This window comes from the organism of the source record quoted next, unplaced genomic scaffold, assembly GCF_019419815.1.
Source record: "Pyrus x bretschneideri cultivar Hongxiangsu unplaced genomic scaffold, Pyrus_bretschneideri_v1 Contig7, whole genome shotgun sequence".
Taxonomy (NCBI): domain Eukaryota; kingdom Viridiplantae; phylum Streptophyta; class Magnoliopsida; order Rosales; family Rosaceae; genus Pyrus; species Pyrus x bretschneideri.
This window is the reverse complement of record NW_025999809.1, coordinates 8,154,207-8,167,729: the sequence shown is the minus strand read 5'-3', so window position 1 is coordinate 8,167,729 and position 13,523 is coordinate 8,154,207. Positions and strand designations below refer to the sequence as shown.

Below are 13,523 nucleotides of genomic sequence, written 5' to 3'. Positions count from 1 at the left end.
AATTTAGCTTTTAGCCCAGAAACAACTTTTCTGCTCCAACCGTTCTGGCCTAAAATTTTAGCCCGGGATTATTAAAGAATGAACTTATGCTATTTTTTTTGTTAAATTAATTTTTTTTAAAAAAATAAATATGTAGACTATCGTAAATTAATTTTATGAACATTTTAATCTAAAAAAATTTAAATTCCGATAAATATTGAAAAATCACTAAATTTCCCACAAAGCAAGCCGTCAACTTAATTAATAAAGCACATGATTAATAAACTTAATTAATAAAGCACATAATTAATAAAGCATATAATTCATACACTACATAAACTTAACAATCATATCCACTATCTTCACTTGGTGATGGACTTCGTTGAAATGTTGGGATATAGGGTTGAGAAGATTCATCATCTTGAAACATACTCCTTGAGGCAGACTTTCGCATAATTTCCTTTTGCTTATCACGTAAGAACTTCTTCCTCTCTGGAGTGTATTGGCTGAGGTCCTTCATCATGAATTCAATTTCAAACCTATTTTCCTCCCTATCCGAGATTTCCTTCATTTGCAAACGAATTCGAGCCGCTTCTTCTTGGCGAGCGCTATGAGTCTCGTTCAATTTTGCCATTCCGGTATCAAAGTGTCCACTCATCAGATCTTGGGACTTCCATTTTCTCTTTGCTTCCTTTTGCTTATCTCTTCCTGGGGGCCTTGCAAAAGAAGGAGATGGGGCCGTTTCATCGACACCTTCAACAACACCTTCATCTCCGGCATTTGTCTGTGCAGCTTCACGTTGAAATAATCTTCCCCATTGTTGGTCCGCATCGGTTCCCCACCTTGGACAATCCTTGAGGATGTCCCAAGCATGTTGCTACTTAAAAACTTGATTTTTTGGTGTTACTCTTGTCTTGTAAATTTCCATTGCTTTGTCACCCTATGAAAAAAATACATAAAAATAATTAGTTGCAACATAATATTATGTACATGACAAATAAAATATCAAGAACAAAACTCACAATTTCTATGGCGCTCCTCCCACTAGCCATGCCAACCACGGCTCTCTCCAAGCTTCCCTTCCATAAAGTGCATGCTTTGTTGATAGTCTTCCACCGATCATAAACACCACCACCATCCCGCCTGCTACCATTGCAGTTTTCTTGAAACTTTGCAATGATTTTATCCCACAAAACCTTCTTATTTTGATTAGTGCCAACTGCACCATCTTCGCTAACAGAAACCCATGCCAAGCATAGAGCAACATCTTCCTCACAAGTCCAATTACGACCTCTAATATGCTCTCTTGCCATGTTGAACAATTTGGAAATGGAAAGAAATGGTAGAAAGATAAATTGGAAGAATTGTAAGAGAAATTTGAGTTTTGTGTGGATGTTTGAACAAATACATAGATATTTATAGAGTTTTTGGGTGAATTTTGAGTTAAATATATTTTTTTAATTATTTTAACCGTTAGATTTAAATTTGGGCCGTTAGATCTTTTTTTTTTACCGTTAGATTTGATTATATTTGATCTCAGCCGTTGGATTCAATGTATTTTAAAATAACATATTTTAAAAAATCAAATTTGAATCTGGACCGTTGGATCAACCAACGGTCCTTGAAACGCAACCGTTGGATTGAAAAACTAGCCGTTGGAGTTCATCTCGGTGGCCGACAACCCGCTGACAGCGGGGCCCACCCTGTCGGAGACGGAATGCAAGCGCTCCGCGTGGGGCGCGTTCGCGAGTGAGCGGGCCGAGACTGGCCTTTGGGCTAGCGAGTCCAGTCGCGGGGGGGGAAATCTGGGGGGTATTTGGCCCAACTTTAATATTTGGCATTTAGCCCAATGTTTTAGCATGGGTTGGAGATGGTTTGGGGGGGAAATTTGGGGGGAAATTTGGCATTTAGCCCATTGTTGGAGATGGTTTTAGAGTTTTTAAACTCGTTGTATGTACTTTTCCTTCTTTGTGCAGAGAAACATACTTGAAGTTGGAATAAAGGCAATTGCCCATCCTTCTTTCGTTCTTCACGTATCTCAACCAGAAGACTTCGATTTTCCAGAAGTAGAGTTCTTAAATGACTTGAGTTGCTTGGGTTTTGCTGCGATACGTCTCTCTATGAGAGATAGGAGTTGGCGGAATACGAAGGAAGAACATCATTTTTTGTTTTTTGACTTCACCACTGAAGCTTGCTGACACCCATGTGATGAACAATACGTTTTCTTCTTTTCCTTCTCTATTTTCCATTTTCTACTTTTCTTTTTCAGGGTTTGCAATCTCCACTTTTTTTCTTATCTTTCGAATTCCTGACACAAAAGACTTTGCAATCTCCATTTTCTACTTTTCTTTTGCAGGGTTTGCAATCTCGCCGTGATGGATGCCGTGACTTAGGAGAGGAAAGCGATGCATTGCAGTCGGGGGAAGGATTTGGGGTTGCTTCTTTAGAGTCTCCACATTCATTTTTTTTTGCTTTGGGGAATGGGAGAGGTTTTCTTTTTTTTTCCTACAAAGCGAGAGAAACCAAACAAAGAAAGATTTAAAATCATGGATTTGTACCTTTAAATGCTTTGTTGCTTTCCTTTGATGTGTATCCTCTTCTCTGTTTGCTTTTGTCTCCCTGAATTTCTGCAGCAGTTCACCCCTTTGATTTCTTTCTTAATTTCTGCAGAGTCTCTTCTCTTTTTTTTTTTTTTTTTTCCCTGTCCTTTGAATGCTTTTTGCCCTCCGTCTCACCTGTGTTTTACGTCCTATTTATAGACTTTGAAGAACTTTGAGTCTGACAGGCAACGTGGGGTGAAAAGTGTGGTGAAAGTGGGTAGTTTTCACTAACTTCTTTTGCACGTCTAGGGAAATGGAGGAACTGTTTCCCATTATAAAATTAAAGTTTATTTTTATTTTACAATGGAAGGTGTAGATTTTTTAAAATAATCTGTACCATTGATTTGTTTGCCACTCACATTCCCACTTTCCTTGATTTAAGGAACGGCTTCTTTTCCCCCCCCCCCCCCTTTTTTTTTTTTGACCTCAACATAGAGGTAAAGTTTATGTCCTTATTAGGTGTAACTTATTTTCTAGTTATCAATAAAATCTCTTGTACCGTCAAGATTTAAAAAAAAAATAAAAATAAAAGTTGAATATAATAAGTGGAAACGAATAAGAAGTTTTAGCAAGAGAAATGGCATGTTTGACTCCAATATAGTAGGAAGATGAAGGTACAGTACTTGTGGAGAATGAGTCCCATATTGATAGGAGGATAAACTTTGCATTGAGTTTATAAGAGGTAGGGCTACTCTTCGTATTACCAATTGATTTTATAGTGGAACCCAACTTTCTTCAGTACTAACATGCCTGGTGTTCCTCAGTATACTTGCTTCCATAGGCGTACTACATGATCTAGAAAATACGCTTTGATTTTAGACCTTATGCCTGAGAAAGAAGGTGGCTAACTCACTAAGCTGTTTCCTCAGAGGCACATCAACAGTAATTATATGAACTGGAACTGCTACCGCTGCTGCACAACTTGATCAGGTAGATTCTAACACATGAAAGTATCGTTCGTCTTGCTTCATCCATTTGCTCTTATATATAACTGAACGTTTTACAGCAGAGAACAGAGAGCACATAATGCCAACAGCTATTATAGTTGATATTTCCACAGGTACATTAGTTTGTGAGGAAAAAGTAATTTTCCAACTAGAGTACTTCCATCATACATATAAAAGCAAGCAAAAATTCAGGCAAACCGTAAACATAGTAGGATGTAAATTCATCGCGGCACAGCTGTGGAATTGGATATCTCATTTGATGAAAAAAATTTTGATTTTTTTCCCCTCGAACCATCTTCAACCACATTTCTTCCTGTAAAAAATGCTGGCTTTGCTGGCAATGGCAACGGTGTGCTTTGATTTGTCAACATAGATACGACATCTGACATGGTAGGCCGATCAGCTGCATTTTCTTCCACGCATAGTAGACCAACATGAACGCATCTTAACAATTGATCTTTGATACATGAATCACCTAATGCTGGATCCATTAATTCTAGAACTGTGCCTTCCTTCCATAATTCCCATGCCTGAAAAATGCAGGATTGTATTTAATTAGAATCACACACCTCAAAACCACGAACAAAATTTTTTCGTCCCAATTAAGATTGGAATGACATACATATCCTACTATATTAAGCAGGCGATCAGCATTGTAGAAGCTATTGTTTCTCCTGCCGCTTACAATTTCAAGCATTAACACTCCAAAACTATAAACGTCAGATTTTATGGAAAAGAGGCCCTCCATGGCGTACTCAGGAGACATGTAACCACTGTTACCAAATAGGAAAAGACACTTGTTTTAGTACTTCTGCATACATAAATAATCCATGTTATATAATATAGCAAACTGAAAGAGATGAAAGACCAATTTATTGTTTACTTACTATGTTCCGACAACCCTATTAGTATTTGCTTCTAGTTCATTATGCTTGAAAATCCTTGCCATACCAAAATCAGATATTTTGGGGTTCATATTTTCGTCAAGGAGTATGTTACTTGCTTTTAAATCTCTATGAATTACTGTCACTCTTGAGTACTTGTGCAAGTAAAGCAATCCTTGAGCAATTCCTTCAATTATACTGAAACGCTTCTTCCAATCAAGTAGCGTGACTCTTGTTGAATCTGCTGTATATAGAAGAATTAGTGGATTGATAATTATCTGTGTATTTTTGACATATCACACAAATCCGAAACAAAAATAAATCAAGCAGTAGGATTAAAGCCAGTGTTACCAACCGAATAAAAAGTAGTCCAAACTTTTGTTTGGCATATACTCGTATATAAGCATCCTCTCTTCACCATGAATGCAAAATCCAAAAAGTTTGACGAGGTTTTTATGTTGGAGTTCATATATGAGTATCAATTCATTCTTAAACTCCAACGTTCCTTGCCCTGAACACTTTGAAAGCCTCTTAACAGCTACTTCTTGTCCCGTCACCAATTTTCCCTGAATTAATGATGCACAACAACTCACCTGATTAGCTTTAAGTTTTTGCATCAGTGGACGAAATAACACTCTATGATTTAAAACCTTACCTTATAAACCGGACCAAATCCCCCTTGTCCAAGCTTGTTTCCTTGTGAGAAATTACATGTGGCAGCCATTACAGATGCATAACTAAAGACACTTAAATCATGTCTCATATTTCCATCATTTTGACGTGCATTGGCATCAGTAGGTCGATCAGATTTCATGAAGTCTAGCAATTCTTCCTCAATGATATTTGTCTCTTTCTCACCTATGTAAATTAAGGTACAAAATGAATTTTACATTCATGACAAAAAATTTCATTGACGTGAACAACTTTGTGTACCTGAAAGTGCAAATTTTCTTCTTCGTAGTACATACCAGGCGATGCAGGGGACCATTAGTAGTAGAGTAGCAACTGTGATTCCAGTGCCAATAAATATCCGCTTTTTTGTATCTGCATTGATTTAGTAAATGTACTTCCATTTAATTTCATATATACTAGTGTGTGTTTGTGTGTGTGTGAGGAAGGTATGACACATTGAAATTTACCATTACTGCGAGGTGACTTTGTTTTCAACATATAAAAACCCACTGTAGTATCACCACTGAAGTCTTGAATGAACTCCCAGTTTATTCCGGTATAATATTGACATCCAGACTGATCATCTGCATTTAGAAAGTTGAATCCAAGGCACTCGCAATTTTTCCAACAAGAATCTTTACAGTCACTAATACTTAGATTTGTATTAGAGTCAATCGGGAAGGTTGAATTTGAGGTGGTTTTTCTAAAGAAACCACTTTTTAGCTCGAATATGTCACCAACATGTCTGCAAGTTGGCTTCTCCGCCCATCTCTGGCACCCTCCATCTGTGTTATAGCCATAACAGTTATCTGTTCTTGCAATATCAACTCCATCAAAATCGTATAGTCGTCCACTTGAGGTTAACAGCCATTGTGATGTAGAAGTGTGGTTTAGAGAGTGGTAAGTGAAGTAGTCTTCATTTTCGTTCGAAACAATGCTAAAATTATACCTCTTCATCAGCAGCTTATATCTCTTACTTGTAGGGGCTCCACTAGTCCAGTAAACCACCCCACGGTGCTTAATATGCAATTCTTGCATTTTGTAGTCCCATTCAAGGGTGAAAGGCCCCGGCTTTGGATTGTACTCACTTGACCATGAAGTAAGTGACAAAATATGCCCGTTTCTATGGTTAACCCCTAATACCATGCCTGGATAAAGAGTGTCTGTTGGATGATCAAAACTTTGCCACAAAACCCTATTTTTCGATCCATCCAGAGAGTTCACTTCTTGTAGGATAAAATTGCCAGAATCCAGTAGAGTAGCCACCACAGTACTAGTGTTAGTGTTTGCAGTTTCTATACTGGCAGAGTAAAGCTCCAACCGTGTCCTGCCTTGGTCCATAATTTTCAATGTTTTGTCCTTGTCCAAGGTAAGAACTCCTGTTGGGTATAAAACAGGTTTGTCTCGGCTAGCAATCCATCCTTGGTTATTAGCATCACGTCCCCATATGCACAACTGGCTGGAATTCGATTCGTCATATACAAGGAAACCTAAGCAGAAGGTCCCCATTGCAGAACATATATGAGTTGTGGAGTTGAGAGACTCACCTGGTTTGAGTGTGTCACCTGGTATGAGTGTGTCACCTGGTTTGGGTGTGTCCTGTGCACTTGCAGCAGTATAATAATAAGTCCACACCACTAAGCTTGAAAATATGAGCAAGCAAGTTCTGCAGCTAGCCATGAATGAGTACAGAAAAATATTATCTGCCTAACCTTTGTACTTTGTTGGTTGTAACTGAGTGATAAGCCCTAAATATAAAGCAAATTATTAGGTCCGAAGAGATTTAAACTTTAAAGTTCAAGTGGCCGACAAAACTTTTAAAAAGATAACCAATCAACAAAATAGATGTAGAACAAGACAGAAGGACCCCTTTGTACCACTGAAACATACACGCACACAACTTTGGGTAAGGTTTCTTAAGATTGGAGCTACGCATGTTTCACGCACCTACATATGTTGTTTGACAAACTAGCTAATTTTAGCTATATGTATTGTCTTGTTTATGGGAATTAAATTGGTTAGTAAACAAGACTGCATCAACTTTAAGGGAAATAAACTGTTGTGTTTGTACAGTGCAGAAACTCGATTCTTTTGCAGAGGCACTGTTGTGCAAGAGAAACTGGTGGTCTTGGAGATGAATATTAGTGAGTGGCGTTTATTATCGTTATTAATAATCAAATGTTTACCTTTCTTTGCTCTCCGATTTGCTATGTCTTTCTAACTGGATGATCGAACTAGATTCGAATAACATATTTTCAGAGGTATGTAATCACCCAAACTTGGTTCTTGTTCTAAATTCATACATATGTTGGCGTATCTATTTTCAATCTCTGGTTACAAGTCATAATGTATTAGGATTTTACGTAGTTGGTATTTTTTTGTTGAGTGACCTTAGTGGCATGTTTATTTCCAATCTCTGCTTCTTGTTGTAAATAACTCTTGGAGTTTTGCTCTGGTTGTTTCCCTTTCAATTCAACTTTCGTTGAGCGAAACATGTCTGTTTATGTTGATTATGTGTGGTCTATTTGAGGTATTTTCATCATTGAATGACTTTTGATTTATATTATTACGCGAGATGAAAATGGAGCTGTTGCATGGTTAAAAGGGCTGATATGAATATTTGAGTATATGGTTATATTCGTTTAGTTCAATTCTCTTTATATAAAAATTTGAGATATCGTATGGTTGTAATTGTTTGAATGATGATATGACGTGATTTGTAATAAAAGAAACAGTTCTTGGTTTAGTTAGTGTTTTCAAAGTGATATTTGATCGTATAACGATGTATGTCATAAATGTAATAGACGTTTCCTATATATGTCGCCAAGTGCTAAGAATTGTATGAAAATGCTATGAAAAACATTTCATAGCAATTCCTTTATGGTAGTTGAAAAATGCTATTGAAGGTGTAAAACTTGAATAAATTGTTATTTGACGCTTTAAACTATTACTCCAGTTCAAATTGGCCCCTTGAACTATTTTTTCAGTAAATTAACCTCCTAAACTATTAAAAATTAGCCAATTGACACCTTGTCGGTAGATTTCCCACTATGTCGTCAAATTCAAAGGAAATTTAGTGTTTTCATCATCAATTCTTACTTCTCAATTATAACTACCAATGAAATTATGACATGTGAAGACAAAATAATGTGTAATAACAATGTGAGATGGTCCGTTATGTAAATGTTTGGTTTTTATTTTTATGTTTTCTCATTATGCTATATGTTTTTGAATTATTCTGTGTCCATATGTCAAAAATTTTATTGGTGGTTATAGCTGACAAGTAGCAATTGATGATGAAATGACTAATTTGCCCTTGAATTTGATCGAATTAATTCCACAATCTAATGACAAGGGGTTAATTGGCTAATTTTAAATAATTCAAGGGGTTAGTTTATAAAAAAAATAAAAAAAAAAAGTTTTAGGAATCAATTTCAACTGAAATTATAGTTCAAGAGGTCAAACATCAATTTACATGTAGAGATTTCTATAGCATGGCCTACTATAGCATTTGAGAAAATGATATAAAACACTTTTTATAGCATTTATTGAATTCTACAAAAAGTGGTTTGTGTTGTACTGAAAAAGATCCAGATCGTTCGATTTTTTTTTATTTTTACGAAGTAGACCAGTAGATTAAGCTAATGAGAAAAATAAAAGTAAAATTGAGTGATCCGCAAACTCGAACACAAATATGAAGTGGATCTCAATCCTTCTAAAAGCAACGTAGCCAGTGGTAGAGCTCAACTCAACTCAATTAGAAATTTCCGAGCAAAAATAGCAGCCATGGCCGGTGATGGCTGAGTCTATGGGTCTTCTTCGACGCGATTCGCATTCGATTTGGGAACTTTGGGAAGGAGCAGGACAGTGCCAATCCTAGTTTTCTCTCCTTCTTTCGATATGGGGCTCTGTGCAAGTGTCCCGTCTCTCCCCCTTTTTCTGTATTGGCCGTCCTCCCCTTTTATTTCCTTCCCCCTTTTCCTTCTATCCACCTCTTTTTTCCCTTTTCCCCCGTTCCTTCTAGAGCATCCTAGCTCTCTCTTTCTACTTTTTTTTTTTTCTCTTTTAATGCAGACAGATCAAGTTTCTTAGCTCAAAAAAAGATGATGTCGACGAGAATTTTCGTTCTCTTCTGGGTAAAGTGAATAAGTGAAAAAAAAGAAAAGGACAACGAGGTACACGTGATTAATGATATCAATAAAAAAATATGTTTGACAAAATTAAATCATTGAGGGAAAAGAAAAAAAAAAAAAAAACTTTAATTATTGTAAGGCTTTTTAACTAATTAAAATGGTTTTTGAAATTGACATAACTTATGACTTTGGTTCTTAAGATTTGAAACTAATAAAAGTGGTCCTAAGTTTGTTCATTCTAAATTATTTTTGTCATTCCATGAAAAATATCTATTAAATACGGATATATTGGCAAAAATACTATCAATTTTTGTCAAATTATTTTGTCTCATTATTTGTTAAATGACAGTATTTTTTAGGGGTGGGCACGGTTTGGTTTGGTGCAGTTTCAAACGGTTTCGGTTTGGTTTTTAAGAAAAAATGTACAATTTGCAATTTAACATATTAATAAGCATTTCTCAATAGCAATAGGAAAAAGACATTTGTTATGTAAACAATTAGCATGTTGCATGCAATTGTGATGTTAAAACATGTTTGTGCAACAAAAAGATGTCCCTTACAATGTTTATCATAAAACAAGTTGAATAAATTTGAATGAATTAAATGTGAGCGAAACTTTCATACTAGAATATGTGACACCATGCTTCAAATGAGTCGACTTCATTAGATCATTGTTCGACTCTTAATAACAAGATTAGTCCACCCCTGTACATATATGTGTGTGTGTGATGGTATAAAATAACAAAGGTCCTTCAAGTTAATGATCGAAAGAAAGTGATGAATGATGATATTCTAGTATGGTTGAGTTCATACTAAGTGTATAGATTCTAACAAACAACCAATTAAAACATGAAACCTAATATGGACATCTAATTAAATATTTATTAATATTTGTGGTGTGGTTCGGTTTCGGTGCGGTTTTCAAAAGCCAAAACCGATACCAAACCATTTTCTATGTTGCGGTTCGGTTTCAAAACCGAAACCGTTTTAAAACCGCAAACCGTTCGGTGCGGTTCGATTTGATTTGTGTTTTAGTCTCGGTTTTCGGTTCCAAGTGCCCATCCCTAGTATTTTTGTTATTTTGGTTCTTATTTAACAAAAATGTTCATCAAATGACTAAAATGATTGATGGTAAACATATTCAGGCACCACTTCTAAGTAAAGAATTATGTCAATCTCATGGACCATTTTGACTAAAAAAAATCTTGATGTAATAGTAATCATATGGACGCCCACCCATTGATAAGAGAAGAAGAAACAAGTGGTAGATGACAAAACCACCAACAATTTACTTACAACAAATCACTAACAAAGTAGTGATTAGTGAATTACAAAACCATTAACAATTCACCTACAATAAATGATTAACAAAGTGGTGGATGACAAAGATGTTTGGTGTAAAGAACGTTGGATCGCTTAAAAATAAATTGATACTCATATCTAAACTTCGACATACAAACCTTGTTCAACTTTTGTGGTTTGCATTTGCTGGACAGGATTTCACACTTTTTCTGCCTGGTTTGAAATTTTTACTTTTACTAATTTAAATAGGCAAGAAGGGGAAAAAGATTCTAAGAAAATTGCCTAGCTTCATCAAAGCTACGATACCTTCAGATCAGGCAATTATGCTAAACCCTGAGTTACGCGCATTTACCTATGAATTGGTCTTGGCTGCCACAAGCGATTTCTCTGAAGCAAACAAGGTCGGACAAGGGGGCTTTGGAACAGTTTATAAGGTCAGATTTTAATAATAATATAGGGGAGTAGTTTTCATAATCTCGTTTTTCTCCTTCTACACTCATTCCATTGTTTTGTCTCTTACTATTTTGATTTATTCAACCCAAGAGAGAGAGAAGAGTGTGGAAATCATTTCCCAATATAAAGTGTGCATGTTTTCTATTAACCTCAGTGGCCGTCACACAAATATCGCAGTTTCTTTTTTCTTTTTGGGCTAAGTGAAAAATATTGTGGCTTATGATTTCAGGGAAATTTGGCGACGGGACAAGAAGTAGCTGTGAAGAAGCTTTCAAAGTGTTCTGAACAAGGCAAAGAGGATTTTAAGAATGAATTAATACTCATCTATCAACTCCAACATATAAACCTTGTTCAACTCGTTGGATTTTGCATTCATGAAGAGGAAAGGATGCTGATATACGAGTACATGCCAAACAAAGGCTTGGACTCCTTTTTATTTGGTGGGGAATTAACACTATTTTATATATAATGATAGCTCTTGATGATTCTTTCATCATTTGTTCAGCATAAAGTTTAAAACATTCTCACTTGACTCCCTATGTTGGACAGATTCCACCAGAGGTCAGCAACTAGATTGGACAAAGCGCTTCACAATAATTGAAGGAATCGCTCAAGGAATGCTTTACTTGCACAAATACTCGAGGAAGAAAGTGATTCATAGAGATTTGAAAGCCAGTAATATACTACTTGACGATCATATGAACCCCAAAATTTCAGATTTTGGTATGGCAAGGATTTTCACTTAGGAACTGGGAGCTAATACTAAGAGGATTGTCGGGACACAGTGAGAATTTAAACAATGCACACATGCATTCGTTTCACACATTTTTCTTTCAATTGAGAAACATGCATCTACATATACAGAGATTTACTAACCATATTCTCTTTTCACATTCGTTACAGTGGTTATATGTCCCCCGAGTATGCCATGGGAGGAAACTTCTCCGTTAAGTCTGATGTCTACAGCTACGGAGTGTTACTGCTTGAAATTATAAGCGGTAGGAAATACAATAGCTCCTCCAATGAAGATCGAGCGCTCAACTTAGGACATGTATGTCAAACAAATCACTGCTGTTACAGTTATTTGATTAATGTTATTTAGTACACAAAATTAACACTTTCTAATACATGTGGGTCACATATACAAGAGTAAGGTCAACCTCTTTTAGGGTTTGTCCAAGTGTGTCTATTTTGTGTCTAAATAGAATTATTTTTTAAGTTTTTTTTATCATCTTTTACAGTTTGATCGATATTGATCAAGGATTTTTAATATTTGCTTCATCAGGCATGGGAGTTATGGAAAGCAGGTAAAGGGGAAGAACTAAGGGATCCAACACTAGTCGAAACATCCGTTAGAGGTCAATTGTTAAGATGTATACAAGTCGGCCTACTATGCGTGGAGGAAAATGCAGTCGATCGGCCAGACATGTCGAAGGTTGTATCCATGTTAACAAACGAAAGCATGCAGTTACCTAAGCCAAAAAAACCAGCATTTTATTACGCATAGACAAATGCGGCCACTGCTGATATAGGTAGAATGTGACCGCCACTGGTATCAATAAACGGGTTGTCCAATTCCGAATTCGTTGGATGTAGAAGGTACTGGTCATGTATTTTGTGCCTCATGAATACTGCAACAAAGCTTGTTCTGAGGAAAAATTTAACTGTAATTCGATGGGTGGTTTTCCTTTTTTCTCATAAGAGACCAAATACTGTGATAAATCTTATACGGCATGTAATTTCGACGTTTCATATTCAAGTGGTGCTTTTTCAAATTTCTGCAATTTTGTTTTTTAAGAAAAGTCGATAATCGGTATATATTATTTATAGGGGGCAATCCGCATCACTTTTTTTATACAATTTTTTACACACGTTTTATGAGGCTCAATCCATAATGTATTTTAACAATTTGAGCTATCTATCTTTTAGGTTTCCTATCAATGATCATGTTTACTAAAAATTACACATCTCATACCAAATTAACACTGTGAACAAAACTAAAGAAAAATAACCAAAGTAAAAACTATGGGCACTATAGTAAATAAAACATAAAATAATTTTACGGTTTTTGTTTTTAGAGCCTTACATCAAGGTAACCACATCAGTTTATTATATTTTCTCTTCCACAATTTTCTCCCAAATAAATAAACTTTTAGTGAGAAATAGTTGTACAGAAACAGTAAATTTTATTTTCAAAGTTTTGATAAGCACTTGCAAGAATGTGTACAATTGCTAGTGTTTTTTTAGGAGAACGCAACCCAATATATTAACCCGGTATTTTGTTAGAACACAATAAATTTTGAGGCGTATGTTTAGTGAAATTAAACCCTTCGTTTGGCTAGCTGTTGTTATTGGTCCCTGTGGTCTGTGCAACTTTCCTAAAATTGTTTTGTAAATATGATATCAATTGATAGCCATAATTTTGTCTTTTTTTTTTCTTTTACTGTCCACAATATTTTAAGCGTGTTTCTCACGCTACTCCTTCATAGAAGAACAACTTAGATGGTATAGCCACATCGTCATTATGTCGTATCTTGTCAATGATATAAAGAT

At 35.8% G+C, this 13,523-nt stretch overlaps 1 protein-coding gene and 1 pseudogene across 3 annotated transcripts; one reads left to right on the top strand and one right to left on the bottom strand.

The window, feature by feature from the left end:
• Positions 1–3,603: 3,603 nt before the first annotated feature.
• Positions 3,604–6,971, bottom strand: LOC103933743 (G-type lectin S-receptor-like serine/threonine-protein kinase CES101). Of its 3 annotated transcripts, none has more exons than XM_048574078.1 (7): positions 5,550–6,971; positions 5,344–5,454; positions 5,066–5,268; positions 4,766–4,976; positions 4,414–4,654; positions 4,158–4,299; positions 3,604–4,056 (listed from the first exon to the last, which is right to left on the bottom strand). In XM_048574078.1, the coding sequence occupies exons 1-7, from the start codon at positions 6,760–6,762 to the stop codon at positions 3,748–3,750; spliced, it is 2,430 nt and encodes an 809-aa protein (XP_048430035.1). In that variant the 5' UTR covers positions 6,763–6,971; the 3' UTR covers positions 3,604–3,747. The 3 variants fall into 3 exon arrangements, with proteins under 3 accessions (XP_048430035.1, XP_048430034.1, XP_018499630.2); XM_048574077.1 differs by having other exon boundaries at positions 4,149–4,299; positions 5,550–6,960; XM_018644114.2 differs by having other exon boundaries at positions 4,149–4,299; positions 4,414–4,651; positions 5,550–6,941.
• Positions 6,972–10,336: 3,365 nt separating this feature from the next.
• On the top strand, positions 10,337–12,477 carry LOC125468089 (annotated as a pseudogene).
• The last annotated feature ends 1,046 nt before the right edge of the window (positions 12,478–13,523 follow it).

Bases quoted from the DNA above. Each gene is read 5' to 3' on its own strand.
- LOC103933743 (XM_048574077.1), bottom strand. From the start codon at position 6,762: ATGGCTAGCTGCAGAACTTGCTTGCTCATATTTTCAAGCTTAGTGGTG. The intron at 4,977-5,065 runs GTAAGGTTTTAA...TCATTAATTCAG, and splicing joins GATTTGGTCCGGTTTATAAG to GGAAAATTGGTGACGGGACA. The intron at 4,655-4,765 runs GTTGGTAACACT...TTCTATATACAG, and splicing joins TTTGGACTACTTTTTATTCG to CAGATTCAACAAGAGTCACG.